Source organism: Rhinolophus sinicus, linkage group LG11 (genome assembly GCF_036562045.2).
Source record: "Rhinolophus sinicus isolate RSC01 linkage group LG11, ASM3656204v1, whole genome shotgun sequence".
NCBI classification, from domain to species: domain Eukaryota; kingdom Metazoa; phylum Chordata; class Mammalia; order Chiroptera; family Rhinolophidae; genus Rhinolophus; species Rhinolophus sinicus.
Window position 1 is genome coordinate 46,506,802 of NC_133760.1, and position 20,311 is coordinate 46,527,112.

Here is a 20,311-nt window from a genome sequence, read left to right on the forward strand (position 1 = left end):
TTAGATTTTACTCTATTTTCATTTTAACAAACATCCACTGATATTTGATGTCTTCTAGGGAAAAATAATTTTGAGCAATTAAAATAAGGTGAAAACACTGGGATTTATTTAGTGTTAGTAACTAAAGGATTTTTTTGCACACTTTAGTGGAGGAGACATGGTAAAAAAAACATACAACTACTTGACAGATCCAGCTAAAAAGAGGAATTTAAAAGCACCCTGCACTTTTATATAAAAATGAGACCAGATGTAATAGAGAAAGTTCAGCTACTCTTTATGAGCCATCTCTTACTTAACGAGAATAAATGATTACACTTTCCCAGAGATGGTAAAAAACTTCAAATTCTGATAAACAAGAAGCTAAATTGACCATGTGGTGATCTATTTTTGGTTTTCAAAGACTTACTTTGAAAAAAAAATTATTTTTATCTATAATTTTAGAAATTGCTTCAAATGAGAATGTCTTGTTTTTCACAAAAAATGATCATTCCTTAATGCTAAGTTCAATCTGAAACTGTTATGCAAAATTTATTCTTGATACTCTGTCAGGGTTAAAGCAAATAAACAAAATTTTGCCCTCCAGGCTTCTGAATCTACATAAAAGCTGGTTTATTCACCAGCCTCAGAATTCTTGAAGGCAAATCAACTTTTTAGTCCAACTTCCACAGCTTGACCAATTTTAATGGTTGATACTCAGAAAGGCAACAAATATCAAATAATGATTTTACTTATGAATCAAGTACCTGGCACCTGAATGATCTCCATTCTGTCCAACAAGGCAGGTGGAATAGTCGCAGTGGTGTTGGCAGTAGCTATAAAGAGAACTTGGGAAAGGTCAAAGGCCACGTTTAGGTAATGATCTGTGAAGTTATGGTTTTGTTCTGGATCCAACACCTATGGGAGAACAAAAAACATTAAACAAATTCAATATTTCCAATAGAAAGCTGTATAAATTAAAACACACGATATACTAGCAAGGTTGATACTTTTGCTCAGTATTGTTAGTTTGGGAAATAAGGGATAACTCTAAAACCTGGGCATCATTCTTTACATTCCCCACATTCTAAATACTATTTAAAAAAAAAAAAAGAATGAAACATGTTCAATGTCAAAATGTTTGAAAACATAAATGCACAAAGAAGCAAAAACTACTCTTTCAATTTTATTAGTAAATCTATTAACGCCAGGTTGTATGGCTATAAATAAGTTACCAAACCTGCAGAACCAGTTTCTGTTGTGGTAACATAACCTCTCTCTCTCTCTCTTTTTTTTTAAAGTTTATTGGGGTGACAATTATTAGTAAAGTTACATAGATTTCAGGTGTACAATTGTGTCATACATCATCTATATATCACATTGTGCGTTCACCACCCAGAGTCAGTTGTCTTTCCATCACCATATATTAGAACACACCCTCTCTTAACTGCTAGGGGAATAAAAGTAAATGTGTAGAGTATTTTGAAATTCTTAGGTAATAGGTAAAACAATAATTAGTATATTCCTCTTCAAACATTATCAGAAAATCTGGTATCAAGTTTTTAACTGAAACGGAAATTCCAAACAAGAGTAAACTGGTAAAAATTACTATGCTACTATCTTCTGACACAGCACAAGGAAAAACTCACTTTTTAAAAATGTCTTAAAGCAAAACCTTTCTGTTTATAATGAGCAGAATATTAGTTTCTCTTAAAAATATCTTAAATGGTTAAATCAGATAATTTACAGATTAGATTTTTTTTCTTTTTAATGAAGTAAGATCCTATTTCAATTTTATTTCTTTTTATTTATTATTATTATTTTTAAGGAGGGCGCAGCTCACAGTGGCCCATGCAGGGACCGAACCCTGCAATCTTGGTGCTACTAGCACCGCACTCTAACCAACTGAGCTAAGCGGTCACCCCCATTAGATTCTCGAAATGCTGAGCAACTGTGTATTAAGGAGGCTGTATCTTTAGGTTACAGCTCAGATGCTCTGACTCACAGGCGCTCACTGTGGAGAGGCCTACACAAGACTTTAAAGGAGGTTTCCAGGGACTTCTACATGTTGTAAACCTTTAACATATTGCCACTTCCACCAGATTAGTATAGGGGTGTGATCAAACAATACGGTGAATGTTTAAATTAAAAAAATATATATTACAATAAAAGACACGCTGCCATTAACCCCCTAAAAATACTCCCCCTTGCTTTGAACACAGCCCATCATTCTTGCCACTTTCGGAAGCAGTTCTGGAAGTCCTCTTTCATGAGTGTCTTTAGTTGTGCTGTCGTGGCTGCCTCGATATCCTGAATCATTTTGACTTTGGGGAAGAGCCAGAAGTTGCAGGTGCCAGATTCGGTGAATAAGGTGCATGAAGACACACTGTAATATTTTTATTTGACAGAAATTGCCATACCAGAAGTGATGTGAGACACGGAGCGTTGTCATGATGGAGGAGGAAGCAAAAGACACTCACAAAAGAGGACTTCCAGAACTGCTTCAGGAAGTGGCAAGAACGATGGGATAAGTGTGCTCAAAGCGTGGGGAAGGATTTTGAGGGGGATTAATGGCAATGTGTCTTTCACTGTAGTAAATTTTTTTAAACATTCATCATATCTTTTGATCACACCTCGTAGATATAAATAGGGTTGACATACATATTCAAAAAGGAAGTAAAATGACTAAAATACTTACCAATCACAATTTTACTTATCTAATTAGAATACACCATTTTCACTAAAAATATATTATCTCTTAAAATTTATTCTGTGTGTGTTATATATATAAGTACATAACACCGTGTTTCCCCGAAAATAAGACCTAGCCGGACCATCAGCTCTAATGCATCTTTTGGAGCAAAAATTAATATAAGACCTGGTATTATATTACATTACATTATATAAGACCTGGTCTTATACTTTATATTATACCCAGTCTTTATCATATTATATTATATCATATAAGACTGGATCTTATGTTAATTAATGGTCTTATTTTCGGGGAAACACGGTATTAATATAGGGTACTAGGGTTATGAGAGAGGCCTCAGGAGAACTCAAATCTGCCAACACCTCGATCTTGGACTTCCAGCTTCCAGAACTGTAAGAAAATAAATTTTTTTTTTTTTTTTTAAGCCACTTACATAGACTTTTATGTACACAGAGATATATTTTCAAAATATTTTACTGATGGAATCTGTGAACAAAGTATGTAGAGATTACTGGTGCAGGCAACGAAGAGACCTTAGCAAATATAAAAGGCCTCAAAATATAACCACAATCAAATCTTTGAAAAAAGGGAACCTGAAAATATATTCCACCTGAACGACAGGTTAAGTCAAAATAAAAGGATCACAGGTAAGTGACCAAATCGTTTAAGCACAGAATTAAAACTAAATGTAGGAGGGAGCACTTCTAGAATGGCAGAGTAAGGAATTCTGAAAATCTTCTCCATAAAAGCAATGAGAACACGAGTAAAATTGTCAGAATCACCTTTTTCAGAATTTTAGAAAGTAACTTGCAACAATCTGAGGAGTGCTTATTCAAGAAAAAAACAGATGCATTTCAGTAAATAGAGCAAGCTTTGCGGTGTTTTAAGTTGTTTTTCTCCCATCCCTTTACTCTTCCCAAGTTCATGGTAGCCTTGAAAACCAATAGCCTCGTAACCAAAGCAGCTATGCAACCACTGTTGGTGGCAGAACAGGATCAGAGCCAACGGCTCTCTCTTCAGAGAACTGTCAATATTTGACATGCAAGGCAGCTCCTTGGAAAACTTCATTCTCAGCTATCTATGACTGGACTCAGAGAACACTGTGTGAACAGCCCTGTCTCTGGGGCACTAGTTAGAAACAATCAATAGCAATTGTTTAACATTTAAGCTGCCTGAGGCAGCATTACCAGGGAGTTGGGACTAACAAGAGGCTGATCACAAAACTTAAAGGGAAAAAACTGGGGAATGAGATACTCATGGTGGCCTAAAAAAGCTCAGCAATATTCCTGGGATGCTAGAAGGTCATGCTAACGGACAGGACTATAAATGTGACTATAAATGTGACGGGGACAGCTGTGAGGAGGCCCTAAAGCTCACCTCAGGCAGACATGGGGGCTGTGGAAAAGCAGGAAGCCAGGGCTAAGGCAGAGAACTAAAGGCCTCAACACACACGGCAAGGGCCCCTTGGCAGAGAGTGGGAGACCTATTGGAGGAGGCACTTACGGAAATCTATGTCCAATCATTAGCTGACCACTAAACAAACTGAGCAACTTCAGTGGTCACACGTGGCTGAGAATACAGACTTGACAGAAGGAGAGCGGGGAAATCACTAAAAAAACAGCAACAACAACAAATCCTTGGAGTGGGGATCTCATTATATTATATCATTATAATTACAATACTTTATACATTCGGGTTCGACAAAAATTAGGAGACATACAAAAAACACAAAAGTATGGCCTAAAAACAGTGAGAAAAAAAATGCCGTGAATAAACACTGCCTTTGAGGAAGTCCAGGTGTAGACTTCCTAGACAAAGAATTTGTTCAAAAAAACTAATATGTTCAAAAAAAGTATGTTCAAAAAAACTAATGCTACAACATGGATGAAACTTAAAGATTATGCAAAGTGAAATAAGCCCATTACAAAAAGAGAAATACTGTATGATTCCACTTACATACCACATATAGATTAGTCAAACTTACAGAAACGGAAAAGAGAACGGTAGTTGCCAGGGGCTGAGGGTGGGAGTAAGGGGAGCTGCTGTTTCGTGAGTTTCAGCTTTGCAAAATGAAAAATTTTGGGAGACTGACTGCATAATAATGTGAATATACCTAACACTACTGAACTGGATACTTAAAAATGGCTAAGATGGCAAATTTTATGTGATGTGTATTTTACCACAATTAAAAAACAGAACTAGAGGAAATCATGTCTAAAGAATTACAGCAATCTATGAGAATGATGTCCTAACAAATAGAGAATATCAATAAAGAGACAAGAATTATAATAAAAGCAAACAGAAATCTTAGAGTTGAAAATATAGTAACTTAAATGAAAAATACACTATAGGGTCTAAATAGCAATTTCAGTTGGAAGAAGAAAAAAATCAAGGGACTTGAAGACGGGTCAAAATGACTGTCTCTACTGCTCTCAGGTGTTTGTTGTTGTTTGTGTGTCTTTTGTTTTCCACTTTACTACTGAATTCAGTGGTGGGTCTTGGCAGAGACAGAAATGTGGCCAGGACTCGGACCACAGGTTTGACCCCGATGGTGCATCTGAGGATGGCGAGGGAGGAAAGAAAGGCTTGAAGATTATCTAGTCACCAATTCGTAACAATATGTCCCACCCACTCCAAGAGTGATTCTCATGTAAAACTGCCAAACCAACATGAGGGAAACAAAGACATTTTCAGATACACAGACTCAGAGACCATTTACCACCCATCCGAATTTTCTCAGGAAACTTTTGAGGGATTAATAGCACAAAAATGAGAGAATGAATCAAGAACAAGGAAGACATGGAATACAGGAAACAGGAAATCCCACATGGTGGGGGGTGAAGGGAGAACCTAGGAAGACAGCTACGGGCCAGATGTGGACAGTTCCAGATTGGAAGAGGAAAGGTAAACATGATAGAACATCTACGAGTCTGAAAGATTCAAAAGGAGAATTAGACAACTGGTGAGAGCAGACAAAAGACGCAAGACAATTATTAACTTTAAAAAGATTTTTAAAAACATGTACAGAAAAATGAAAAGGAGGACAGAAAAAGAAAAGTGATCACATTTTACCACATGGCTCAGCTGTGAAAAGCACTTCTGTAATGATGTAAATACTCAAAGAGGAGTTAACAAAATCAGGATCAAATCTGTATCGGGAGACTGGGGCACTGAAACAACACAGTAAGGGTAGCGAGAAGCAAGCAAGAAAAATCCTCACCTCTTATAATGCCCCAAACTGGAAAATCAAAATCAGAAAGTAGCACACAGCCATACCATTCAGAGAACGGATTCACCAACTACAAGTTAGAGGTCAAAGTGTACGAGAGGAAATGGGGGCCAGGGAGGAGACCTGCTCGCTGGTCTGTAACAACCTTGTAGAATGACTGGTCTCTAACAAGCATGCATAAAATTTCGTTAAACTATTACTTGAATACGACCATCTGATCCACACTGGAAATGCAGACAGGGAATTCTCTAAATCTTACCTCCAGCAGAGCGGCCGCAGGATCGCCCTGCAGGCTTTTTCCTAGTTTGTCCACCTCATCCAATAGGAACACTGGATTGTTAACTCCAGCGGTCTTCAAGCCGTTGATGATCCGACCTGGCATACTGCCAACATAGGTGCGCCTACAGAAAAGTGAGCAAGCAGCAAATTAACCAGGAGATCTCAGGAGGCAAGAGCAACAACATTCAGAAGCCCAAACTTAGCACTGGGAAAGGTGGCTTAGCTACTCCAGTAATACAGCAGAGAGGTGCTACATACTGAAAAAGCCCTGCGATACATCAAATCATTATTAGGTTCAATTCTTATCTCATTTTCCATTTAAGTCTCCTTGTAAGTTACCCATAATACTGAAAGAACTGTGTTTACTTTTTGCCACTTAGTGAAACTAAAAACCATTACACTTAAGTCGCATAGTTCTGATTCTTACTCCTCAAGAGTCCAAAATGTCCAAGGGACCCTATGAATTTAATTCCTGTGCTGTTCATAGTTTCCAGAGCACCTTCCTTGAACTGCGCCCCCCAACACAACCCCTTTCTCCGCACTGAAGAGGCTGCCCCACAGCTGGTTAAAGCACCATCACCATCACCACGGAGGAAATTAGAACTGGGTCAAAGGCCACTCAAAATGCAGACAGCCCCCCACCCCCGAAAAGAAAAATTCCAAACTGTAATTTTCAGAGGCAATAATTTGTTATTAATTGTAGTAAGAGGATCTGGGGTCAACAGTACTTCTATCAAGACGTCATTAATTCTGGCCTTTTGAGTAGACTGTGTTCATCCTACACATACTGGCACAACCAAGTTCACGCCCAGCCAGACATCCTGTTAATGCATTAAAACATCAGAGGCAGCGTTAACATACCCGAACAAGAACCACCTACCTAATGAGGCATGAAATAAAAGCCAGTATGTCTGTCAAACCGAAAAAAGTACCTTTTTTACAAAGTCAGCAAAACTTGAAGCAGCAACACACTAACTTGAATTGTTAACTGCTGCCTAAGCCACATGCAAAGCAAATGCAGTTTGTGGAAAGGCAGGTGACTGCCTACAGGAAAATGATCAATGCTAAGGGGGACGGAGGCAGTTAGGTCCCGACCTGCAGAGCCGATCCGTGGAGCAGCCCTTGGTTCTGCCACGTGCCTGGTATAAAGTAGGACAGAATACATGAGTGTCCTTTGAAATGACAAGAAAGTCTCAGAAATACCGTGGGAATGCTTTTCATCCCAGGAGGGTGACTAAGGCACTGGAACCAGATACAATAAACATTGTCCTGTTACAAGGAGTTGGCACATTCAAGATTTCAGAAGAGGATACAGGAAGGACAAGATTCAAATTAATAAATCTTCTGAAATTGTTTCTCTAGAGAACTTACATATTTGCCAGTATTCTTTAAAAAGCAGGAAAGGGAGAAATTGGAAAAAAAAAGACAACAAACCCTCAGTGCCTCTAAGGGTCATTTCTTGCTGCATGAATTTCTTTTCCTCTCCTTACTGGTCTTGATAGGTAGATGTCAACAACAGGTACGGACAATTCTAGACCTAGAGCCAGGGAGAGAAAATCATATTCCAGGCAGGGACCCTTTCTAAAGAAGAAACAGAAATCTAGGCACTAGTCACTGTACACAAACAATTCCTCCTGAACTTCCCATCGCTTCCCAGAGCCCAGACAGTCAGGTCTATTACACCCTCATGCTTTTCCACCTTTGTAAATATGGTACCTTCCTGCCCTTGACACTCTCCCTGCCTATATAAATCCCAGCATGTCTAAGAAACTTTTCCTGACCACCTCTCATCAAGTGATTTTTCTAATAATTTAATGTCAACAGCATTTGTTGGGCCTATAATTCAGACACATACTTCCAATCTAGCTTTTATTCATGGGTGCCAAGTACAGAGCCTCCTCTGAAGAGCCAGTGAGCACTTGCATGACAGTGGTCTTATTACAGAACAGATGCTGGATACAGAACTGTAAGATTGTCCCGAAACAAGCTGGCTTCTCCTATTTATTAAGGACACCCAATCAACGATGCCAGCACTCACAGTATCTTTCTATCACCCCTAATGAGTTCATGCAAATCTGCGAAAACTGCTTTGGGCAAAGTACTTGAGCCAAGCTTCAGTCTCCTGATCTGCAAAATGGGGATAACAACAATGCCAGCCTCATGGGTTATATGAGGATGAGAGAACCTGACAGGTAAGGTACACAGCAACGTGCCTGGCACACAGGAAGCTTTCTAAAGATGTTCACTGTAATTGTCATTAGGAACAGCTACTTCAAGTCCACTTCTGGTTTCCTGGAAAAAGTACAAAAGCAGAAATCGGTACACCTAAGCTTGGGTCCCACTTCGCTCTGTCTCATGGAAGCAACTCTTATAAATGTCTATTCACAGCACTGAGCACACTCAGTGCCCTCAGGGATCCTCAATCACAGGTGGCATCCCCTACATGTGTGCCACTAGCCTAGAGGTCAAACCGACAAGACAACTCTTATCACAGGGCCCAGAAGCTATGGGAAAATATCTATAATGTGCTTATCTTTTGCCAGGAGGTATGATAGCATGAATTCACTGACTGAAGATACAGAATATATTTTGAATGAATTTTTGGAATATGAATTAGATGGTGAAAAATGTAGCAATACAGAAAATAAGAATGTTCTCTTTCAACATCACCAAATACAACTATTTAAAAAACAAAACAAAAACAAATTAGCACACCGAAACATCCTGAGAACTGCATAGGTAGGAAATAAATGAAACTGGCACTCTTTCATAAATTACAACTCTTTTGAGGACGAAATATTAGTCTTTTTCATGTTCTTCCACATAATACAACATCTAAAAAGGAACGTAGCACATGCAAATACAGGGCAGTTTGCGAAGAATGTATCACTTAATTACTTGTCATCCGGCCCGAATACGGGATCACCTAGAAGCTTTTCTGAAAATTCAAGTACACAAGCTAAGAATATACAAAATCATACTTTTCCTGTAATTGTTGTCGGCAGTCCATAGGTTTATCAGGACTATACAACTAGTGTATAAGATACACAAAAACAGAAGTGTCTACATAGTTCAACATTTTAAGTTACAAGGTCAGCATTTTTATTTTTCCCAAAATGGCCTGGTTTAGACTTCAGAAAACAATGACAGAGAATTGCAGTATCATCTAGTTACAGCTTTGTGGTAATCAATTATTCTACTAGTCTGCTCCATCCTTAGATGTCTTCACATCTAACGTAACCCACAAGGCTGGTCGGCCTGTCACTGCCACTGACGTCTAAGTATCAGGGATAAAATGCATCGTCACTCACCTCTTTTCCAGCACGTAGAGAAGGGAGCAAAACAGGCATTTACCAACCCTTTTTCTTGCCTATTTAATTAACGAGCTCTCATGGGCTATAACGCGAACTCTTACAGTGATATTTACAAAGAATTTGTAATACAAAAAAATGTATGTTATAATGTTAAGTGGAAAGGGTATAATTCAATTCTGTTGCTTAAAAATAAAATGACAAAAGCTGCCCAATGAAAATTCTGTCAGGAAATAAAATATTGAAAAATGATTATCTTTCTGTTAGAAAAACAGGATCTTTTTCTTTTATTTTCCAAATTTTCTACCAAGAAAATATGTGTGTGTGTGTGTGTGTATCTCAAACTGGAAAAAGTCATAAGCCTTAAAAGAGACCCTAATGATCTCAAAAATTAAAATAGTCTTTAAGAAACTAAACATAATCTTTAATGCAGCATGTCTAAAGAAAGCTGGTATTTTTATAGGAGTCATTCCTCAGTCTTCTGACACGCATTTGTGTGGACACACTCTCATCTAAAGGACTGCATGACTTCCAAAATGTAATCATGTCTTCGCCTTAGTTGAATTCACAAAGCACCCACGGTTAGTACTGAGCTAAGCAGCGTGGAGTCATAGGACGGAGTACAGAGATACGAGATATGCTAAAAGCCCTGTTTGCATTAGAAGTGCCAGTGGCCTGTAGTAGTTAATCCTTACACAGGCACAACAGACACCCAGTGGTCAGCGTGGAGGAGAGTAAGATCATACCTGACTGCACTTACATGACTGGAGGAAGCCTTGGGTTGAGGCCTTAAAATACACCTAAGTTTTCGAGTGGCAAAGGAGAGCTCTGTGCAAATACAGGTTCTAAGGAGAGCAGTGAGCAGCCCACAACACGCCCGGCACACTAGGCTACAAGTGCATGAAGCCTCGCTGCCTCAGCTGTTTTTCCCGGCACAGACCAATAAGGAAACAGCTCACTTATCTAAAACATCACCATCTCAGGTTAAACATGAAAACTTATCAATGTGGAAAGCAAAAGTTCAGTTTGCTTCTCATCTTGTTTAAAACCTGAGCCAAGGATTTCTTGTAATGACATAATTTTATTATCTGATGTACAGCTGGTAAACTGCTTCCAAAGAGTTAATATCAACAGTAACTTGAGATACAGCATGACAACTGGTATATTTCACTGAGGAACAATGAACGAAAAACAGATTACTGTGTGAACATGATTTCATAAAACTTCATCCTAAAAGAAGTTATTTTGTATTTAATTTATATTAAATATAACTGATTTAAACTATTTACATGTGATATTTAAATATAAAAATGTAAGTTTGAAAAACTGATGGATGGGCTTAAAAAGTGGACAGAAGAATCCCAATGGATAGACGCAAACGAGAAGAGCTGAGAAGGCTGAAAACCTGCAGGAGGAAATATAGAGCAGACACAGGACTGCCTGCAGCCACTCAGAATAACAGGAGTAAAAACAACGGGCCAATATTTAGTCATGGATGACAGTTACCTTCTAAGTTTAAGATTTCAACGTAAACCAAGTCTTTCTTTTTCTTCCCCGCCTCCCACCTCATTATCTTTTAACCCTTTGGTTACTTTTAAAATCAATCCCTAACTTATTAGCACCTTCCAGAACATAAATAGCAACTTCTGGCCAAGGCTGGAGTTCCTTGCCTGGGGAGCTAAGGAAAGGGAGGGACAAAGGCCAGAGGATAAGCAGGAAGACAACACAGCAGCTCTGCTTTTTCTGGGCTATTTTATAACCGCACAACAGTGGTGCCCACTCAGAGGCAGAGGAAAAACAAAACTCGGCATGAACTCTAATCGTGAGCATATGACCAACACTTAAATGCCAAGACCTAGGCGTTTCCAAAATGCCTCCACTGTCACATGGAGCCACTTGTTCCCACAAACTCCACCCCATAGTCCTGCTGTGATCCTCGACTGTTCTTTCCCCCCTTGCCCCCTCCTCTTCTCCCCCAGCCCTGGACTCTGACACAAGGAGGGACTTGGCTCTCAACCTCTTCTTTCCTCCACAATCACACCCTGCTTTCAAACAGGGTTTCAAATAAAAATTGCCTCTCGGCTTTGATAACTTAGAGGTGGGTGGGTGTTAAGTCCCCAGTGGCACAAGGCGGTGTGTAATGAAACATCTGGCACAGTGATAGCTACGGGGCACCTCCCGGCAAGGTGGACCGAAACCGGGCTAACAGAGTGATTCACAGACGAGTCCACATAGCCTTTAGCTGGCAACGATCACAGCCTTCATACATGCCAAACACGTCTCAAAACGCTTCTGTTTACACGTTTTAGGCTAATTCACAACCTTCTTTTATTTATTTATCTCCACCTTCTTCCACCTACCCCACTCCAGTTCAAGCCATTGTTTTTCAGTCTAGTTGTGTAGAACACAGCTCCCTGGCCCCTGCTGGTATTATGAGCCTTGTGCCCCCACCCCCGGCTGAGGCCAGTCGCTCACAGCAGCTCATGCCAGCCCAGCTCCAGGAAGAACTGTTGTTCATAATCTTAGCTGTAGAGGGCGCAGCTCACTGGCTCATGTGGGAATCGAACCAGCGACCTTGGCATTAGGAGCACAGCGCTCCAACCACCTGAGCCACCAGACTGGCCCCACAACCTTCTTTTACCAAACAAATTCTTATTTTCTTTAGACTCAATTCTCTTAACAACAGTCACACACACGAAAATACATTCACTTGAAAAAAGTGAACAAATTTTGTATCTATCAGTATCAGTAAAGATTTCAAACAGAGATCTGTTTACACCCCACACTCATAAGTGGTGAGAACTATGACATTACCTGTTTCCCACCAACAGGCATCAAAATTTTCCACAATTTTGCCACACAAATTAATATTTTTGGTACAATTTAAAAATCAGATTGAATTTTATAAAAAGTCATATGAAACAGATAAATCTAAACTTGCCCTCTTGAGAATCTAGAATTAAAATAATTAAAGCTAATTTTCATCAAATGTTCCCTGTGTGCCAGTCACCGAGTAAGTACTTTCCAAGCTTTACTAAATGTGGAAATAAATAAGGACAAATTGCCTACATGTCATGTGCCCATGACATTGATTTCACGACAATTCCACAAACTCATCCTCTAAATTCCGTAATACCTAAATACTACGGGTACGGATGACAACAGGCAGAAATAAACTAAAACAGCTCTGAGCACGTGAATCAAGTCACTTGAATAGGGAACACCGCCCAAAAGATCTGCAGCAAAAATTAGAAGATTTAAGCCTGAGCTCCAGCTTCTCCAAGACTGGTCCAAGATGCCCATTTCTCTACAAGAGCAAACTACAGCCTCTAGTGGCACAAGCGAGAATAAGAAAGTCTAGGTAACAAAAACATTGTTTGAAACTTCCAGAAAGTACGACCCCAATCAATTCTCTGACCTAACCTTCAGCCCTCATTGCTTATTTATCAAAATCCTGGAATAATTTTTCTTTAATGCATAACAATTGTAAAAAAGCAACTAAAAGAGAATAGAAAGAACCATTTTTCATAGAAAAATCTGTGAAGGTTCCTATCCCTGCCTGAGGCCGGTGACCTTGGGAAGAGGCAAATGGAAAACAAGACGTTATCAAAGCCCACATGTATTCATTTTCCCCCCACAATCCATGTTCAATCCACATTCAGCAAGAGGCATTTACATCCCCCCTGGCAGCTGGCATTGCTCACTGCTTGCACTGTGAGCTCGTCAAGACCCCACTCAGAATCTGGGTTGCTTTAACGGCCTTAGGAGTGAGGACATGATCTTGATGACAGGAGAGAAGTTTTATCTTCAGTTTCATTGTTTTCCAATGGAAGTTAAGTAGTTGCTTTAAAAATTTTTTTTAAATTGAGATTTAATTGGTATATAACATGTTAGTTTCGGGTGTCCATCACATTCTTTTCTTATCTTTATTTTTTTATTGGGGAACAGCGTGTATTTCCAGAACTTGTTTTTCCAAGTCAAGTTGTTGTCCTTTCAGTCTTAGTTGTGGAGGGCGCAGCTCAGCTCCAGGTTCAGTTGCTGTTGCTAGTTGCAGGGGGCGCAGCCCACCATCCCTTGCGGGAGTCGAACCGGCAACCTTGTGGTTCAGAGGACGCGCTCCAACCAACTGTGCCATCCAGGAGCTCAGCGGCAGCTCAGCTCAAGGTGCCGTGTTCAATCTTAGTTGCAGGGGGCGGAGCCCACCATCCCTTGCGGGACTCGAGGAGTTGAACTGGCAACCTTGTGGTTGAGAGCCCACTGGCCCATGTGGGAATCGAACCGGCAGCCTTCAGAGCTAGGAGCACAGAGCTCCAACCGCCTGAGCCACCGGGCTGGCCCCATCATATTCTTTTATAAGCAGTTCATGATTTCTACATTTTCAAATGTTCTTTTAACACTGATACTATCAGCATGTGATCTCACAGCTTGCAGTTGCTATGGAACCGACACCGTGAGACAGGTTTATGTTTTCCCAAAGCATCTTCCAATGTGAGCAACAGAGACCACAGAGAACAAAACAATGAATGTAACATGCAAATCTGATTACAATAATGTCAGGTTAATCAGACGTAGTTCTTAATAGTTTAATGTACTTTTACAGAAAGTGTCAAAAATGCAAGGATAAGCCTTAATAATTATCCTAATCTTTCTCCTTATTACTCACTCATACTGTAAACCAGGCTTCGTAAAAGGAAGTTTAAACTACAAACCTAACAAATTTGTCTTCAAAGGTCTCTGCCCCCTAGCCATACTGCACGCACTTTTTAAATTCTAAGAGTTATATAGGTCAATACTTAAGAAATGCTACTGGGCCAAAATTCATGGGAAGACATCATAATATCTAATCGTAACTAATTTATAACTGTGTGCAAATGAGATTCCAGGAGAGCTGAGGCATAGACCAGCCATCCACTGGCATACAAACAGCAAAGTTCGTTTGGGTGTCCCACGATGGACAGGTTAGCCGGGAAGTATGGTAAATGTCCCTTCCATTCAGGTATCAAAACAGCCCTTTCAGAAAAAGGTGTACATTATGTGTGAGCCTGTGGGGGTGGGGGATGGGGGTGGGGATGGAGTCAACGGAAAAGGAGCATAAGAGACTGAACCGAGAGCAGTGTCTACCTGTGTCCTCGGATGTCAGACTGGTCGCACACTCCTCCGAGCGCAATCCTGTGGAACTCCCGTCCTAGCGTCTTGGCCACTGATCTTCCCACGCTAGTTTTACCAACTCCGGGAGGGCCGACAAAGCACAGGATCGGGCCCTTCAGGTTGTTCTTCAGCTGCCTGACGGCCAAGTATTCCAGAACTCTTTTCTTCAGTTTCTCCATGGCATAATGGTCATTATCCAGAAGAATGCGGGCTGCTCGAATGTCCAGACGGTCTGTCAAATAACCCAACAGAAATAACCTGAGCACATGGAATTTTTAAATGGAAGGATTTCTTTCAAGGCTTGTGAGAGTCAAAATATTTTTTAGGAAAAAGATGTAACAAGAACAGACGTGGCTCCTTCTAAACGAGTCTTTAGGGAGACCCGGACTTGGTTTTCTTGCTTAAGAAGATCTAGTAGCTACAGAAATTGTAGGTACTACACGATTAAAAATCAGAGTTAATACTCATATCATTTTACTTGGAATGCTTTTCTAGATACACATGATTTCTATGGAAACATAATTTCTACAGATTCTATTTGTGCTGGCATTTGTTCCTTTTTTTCCTTATTACTTTTATAATATATGCTCATTCCAGAAAACGTGATGACATTAACAAAAAGGAAGGAAATAGTCATCCATAATCTCATGCCCCCAAGAGAGCATCCTGACCTTTATGTTGGTAAGTGTTATTCCAGGGTGTGTGTATGTTTACATACCTATTCTTCAAAATGGCAATTATATGAGGCCTTCAAGTTTTGTAAAATGTTTTCTCACTTACTACATTGTGGGCATCTTTCAGTGTCAAATGTATTTTTCAGTGACACGTCAGTGGCTACATAATATTCCACCACTTCACTATCCACTGGTGTAATTTGCTGACCACTTAGGTTGTCTAAATCGTTAGTTGCAGAGCAGTCTTCACCACGCTCCCTTGTAACTAAATCTCTACACATATCCGTCATTCTGTCCTTCAGCTGATCTTCTATTAGCAGAAGTGTTGGGTCAAAAAAATTAAGACCGAAAGAACCGCCTAAGTTCTACTGACTAAAGTCTCACGAGAGACATGTGAATCAGGCTCCGTCTCTGAAGCCAAGCTCGCATCAGGTTTCCTCATGTGCTTCAGCACTTAAATGCTCATAGATTAAACACAGGTCATGGTGCCAAGATAAGTTCACCAGCTGGGTGGCAGCTAGGGTATACTCCACAGCCACGTGACCGTCCTGACAGCGAGAGAAGAGGGTGAGAGAGACAGAAACACACTCAAGTCCTCTTTCAATCAGGTATTTGGAACTTGCTATGTTTTTCCAACAGGAAAAAAAAAAGACCTTAAATAATAGTTTGGTCTACAAAAACCTAGCTAAACTGTAATATATGTAATTTAATTGATTTTATTGAGAGTCCCGGCTGAGAGATTAGGAAAGGGAAGAAGAAAATTTCTTTCCCCCTTCTTGGCTTTAGAACCGAACCAATAAATATGAATAAATGAAAGAAAGTCTTGCAATTGTTTACATGCTAACCCTGGCACTAAAATTTACCACAGTTAACAGAGAACCCCGGGCCAATCCCATTCTGTATAGCTAAATATTAGAATGCCCCAGTGGGATTTATTTTAGTTACGCAACCATGGGTCAATATTAGGTTATTGATATATTTATGATATCACTATGTCCAAGGAGAAAATCTTTCCATTGAAATGTCATTTTGTACCTAAAAAGGCAGTTGCTATAAAGTAACAGCCATTCTTGATTAACATTTAGTAAATTCAGAACAGAATTCAAGGTAATTTAGAAAAAAAGAACACTGTGAATGAATTTCTTCCAAGAAATATGCCAAGTAAAGATAATTTAAAAAGCAAGTTCTTTCGAACTTTTAAGGAAAGATAATTTCCATGTTATATAAATTACTGTTTCGTATCATTTCTATACAGGATTATTTTTTCTGATTATTCTTTTCAATGATTCAGAATGCATACTTCCTCTTTTGAATACTTGTGGTTACACGTAAAACATTTAAAACTCACTTGAACATCTATTTCTGTATTGATAGCTGGAAGTTTGAAATGGTATCTACTGGGTCCTATTCAAGGTAAAAATTAGAAAACTGATTTCCTCCAACTCTTTCTCTCTGCTTTCTTTTCTGCTTTTGATGACCTCTACTTAGGTGAACATTTCATTCAAAACTTACGAAAGACATTTTCTGGTTTTATAACTATACTCACAACACTTATTTAGACCTACTGCTTCCTATACAGCACTGGTGTAGGAACGCAATGTGACTCCCTATTATACCACAATCTACCCACCCTCAGTTCTCTGCTGAAACGCTATACAATGGAAGTACTTTCATGATGGGTACACGAGTGCTATGACCTCTAATGCTGACGCAACTTCTGCAGAAACTCTTATAGTTTCTGGCACGTGGGTGGCCTCCTTTTCTAGACTGTTTAATAATTGCTTTGCCCTGTTTTTATATTTTCTTGGTTATTTTCCTAAAGAATGGGACTCACTCAGCTCTCTGTTCAAATAAACGTTTTGCCCCCAAATCTCTACAATTACACCGCATAAGCCTGGTAAAAATTCCTGGTTAGTAATTAATCTCACACTATAACTAGGACAAGTGGGGAGGGGAGGAAGCTGAGGTCAACTTACTAAAGGCAAATACTTAGATCTGTAGTTTTCATATTCTCAGGCCATTATGCTACGTGCACCCTGCATTTCTCTTAAGTCATGAGCTAAAACAAACCCTGCCACGCAGAAAAACATTACTGAGAACATTCCAAAATTTCAAAATAAGACTCTTGGTGTTACCAGTTACCTAGACGTCCCTCACACTGTTCACTAGCCCTGCTGTCAAAGGCGAGAACAACAGGGTTTGAAAATGGTCACAAATCATGACACAAATGCCTGCACACATATATCAATGTGGAAGCTTGGCGGAAGAAGTGAGAGCACAGCAGTGAAACGCCTCTAAAGCTTAAACGTCACTTTCTTTCCCAGGTCTAAACGCTCAGGGAGCAGGGCCCCCTCCAAGTCTCACAGAATAGAGCCACTGCACGCCAAAGGTGGGCACTGGGGAGCTGTGACTTCGGGGAAGACCACCTCAACCAGGTCGGCACTGAGAACACACACTTCACCAACGACAGAAAAGCCTACTTCCTCTAAAAGCAGGAAAAAGGGACTTGCATGCAGCACCTTCTTTTCCTGTTTGAGCCCAAGACCCAGGTGATGCAAGTTCAGTCTCTAAATGATTGTCATCAAGAACTAATGGAACAGTAAGACAACCAATGGTATTTCAACAGAATTTGCATGAGCTTCCAGAGTCACAATTAGTCTGCAAAAAAGGTGTCCTTTTGTTGGCTCACCAGTTGTACTCTTGTTCCAAGGGAGTTCCACCATGAGTTCTAAGTAATTTCTAGTCAGCGCGTATTCTGGCATTGACTGAGGCATTTTTTTGAGTCTGTAAGGAAAGAATACATAGCAAACAAGTTCAAGAATAAAGAATTCCATACAAACAGAAAACCAAGCTTATCTCCATTTCTTGGTCAGGTATACATATTTGATGAAACAAATCTGAAAAGGTTTTAAAAAATCTAGTTGATAAAACATTTATTTTGTTTGTAAGTATGTTACAAAACAAAACACATTTATAAAACACAAATAGATACTTGCAAAGTGGGGGAGGGTGGGGAACACTGTCACTGATTCTATCCTTGCAACATGGCCTTGTCAGTGCAAGTGTCTCACAGGGACAGTCTCAGGTCACATTTATCTATTGCTTTTCTTATAACAATCAGATTTAAGTGCCTAACCATGCATAACACAATAATTATACATATTTTTCATATCAGAGATCAAGTTAGCTCATATAAGCAAGTTAACATCAGATATTTAATTAAAAAATGCAACTTCCATCCTCTATACAGTGTTCTGTACACAACAGACGCTCTATATTTACGAACTAACGTCTGAATCAATACAAACATCCCTCAACTACACTTACTAATGTTCTTAACTGTGAACCTCAGAAAGTCAAATCTTTAGTTTGGTTCATTATAATTCACTAATACAAGAAAATGCAATAGAGTTATAATGTTACAACTATGTAAATAAAAAAGTGGCTTTCTATTTAACTCTGAGATTACCCAGAAAATGTACCCAGAAAATGTAATCAATCCATAAGCTGACAGTCCCTGCCCTCTAGAGTTTGTATTCTAACAAAGAATACAGGACATGTAAGGAACACAATGATAACTAAACAAGCATTATGTCTAAACAAAGGATGGTCTACTCTTTCAGACAATGAAAAGGCGGTCACAATAGCGTCATGTGTGACAGCATACTGTAGGGGGAAGAGCTGTATCACTTATACTCAGCATTTCAGGAACAGATTAGGGAAAGGGGGGTTAACTCCGCAGTACTAAGAAGGTTTTAAGAATCAGATTCTGGTTGAGGAATGGGGCGGGAAAAGCATGCCACAGATCACAGCTATAACCTGAGAATTTGGAAAGTCATGAAAGGTAAGAACTGACAATGCAAAGATGAGAGGGATCGAGTGGCTACACTAAATACAAAAGGAGAAAGATCAGAAAATACAAAACCAATCAGTTTGTGATCCAAAGTAGCAGATTTGTTTCTATGAGCGACAACTTTTAACATTAATAAGCAAAAGGAAAGCGCTAATGAATGCACCGCTTCTACAGTTTACCTTTTTATCTCTTTGACGCAGACTTTGTGGGCCTGCTCTGGCATACTCGATGTTCGTATTTTTTTCTCCAGCATGACAATGTCATCGTTATCTTCATCCTCATCCTCATCTTCTAAAGTACCTGGGATGTGCGTTAGCCTCCGGATAGGGCGTATTGCTATGACCTAAAGTCGAAAGTAGAAGAGTAAAACTGTATTTCAAAATACAAGGGAAATGCGTCCCTAGCTACACAAAGCTAGAAGTGGTGCTGAATAAACCTTTGTAGGGCCCGAGCCGAAACCTTTAGGGAATGACCGAGTTCAGCATGACAACTAAGAAGCACACAGACGTATGAAGGCAGCAAAACTCAGGAAGCAGCCCCAGATCAGGTGACGACTCCTTGGTGCAGGTTTACCTACTATATGAGGGAAAAACTGAAGGGCCGGCTACTAGAAACAATGGAAACATGTACGAGTTTCCTCCCTTGGGGCTACTGCTGCGGCCACTATGTGCCTCGTGGACATCACTACTTCCAGTTTGGCAACCGAATAAATGCCCTTCTTCCTCCTCCGTTCCAGCGTTTCTAACGTCTTTAACGTGGGCTCTATTCTTGTCAACACACAGAAGTCCTCGTCCTTTTGAAGTCCTTGCTCTTCCGCAGGGTCCCTTCCAGTTAACCCCCTGCCATTTATGCACCTCCCTGCGAGGCTCTGCTCTCCCACAAGTGGCTCTGAGCATCACCTCCCTGCCTGGACCAGCCATTTCCACGGTCTGTAGGGGGGCCGGTCTCCATCGTACTGAAATTGTTCTTCGAAGCCCAACAACCATCTTTTAAACAACCGTATTTAAAAATGACCTATGTGCTCTCTGAAATTCTCCATCATTAACATAATAATTGAACTCCAGCCATTACTGGAGCAAAATGATATACCGGTATTTAAGTCAAAAGCCTTATTTTTTTTAACCTATG

General features: G+C 39.9%; 1 protein-coding gene across 1 annotated transcript in view; it reads right to left on the minus strand.

The window, feature by feature from the left end:
• Positions 1 to 20,311, minus strand: part of LONP2 (lon peptidase 2, peroxisomal) — a 63,637-nt gene that overhangs the window by 33,082 nt on the left and 10,244 nt on the right. Inside the window, exons 5-9 of the mRNA XM_019731868.2 lie at positions 19,363 to 19,526; positions 18,020 to 18,114; positions 14,630 to 14,888; positions 6,178 to 6,319; positions 744 to 894 (exon numbers count right to left, since the gene is read on the minus strand). Coding sequence (XP_019587427.2) covers positions 744 to 894; positions 6,178 to 6,319; positions 14,630 to 14,888; positions 18,020 to 18,114; positions 19,363 to 19,526 — 811 coding nt within the window. The remainder of the gene's footprint in view (positions 1 to 743; positions 895 to 6,177; positions 6,320 to 14,629; positions 14,889 to 18,019; positions 18,115 to 19,362; positions 19,527 to 20,311) is intronic.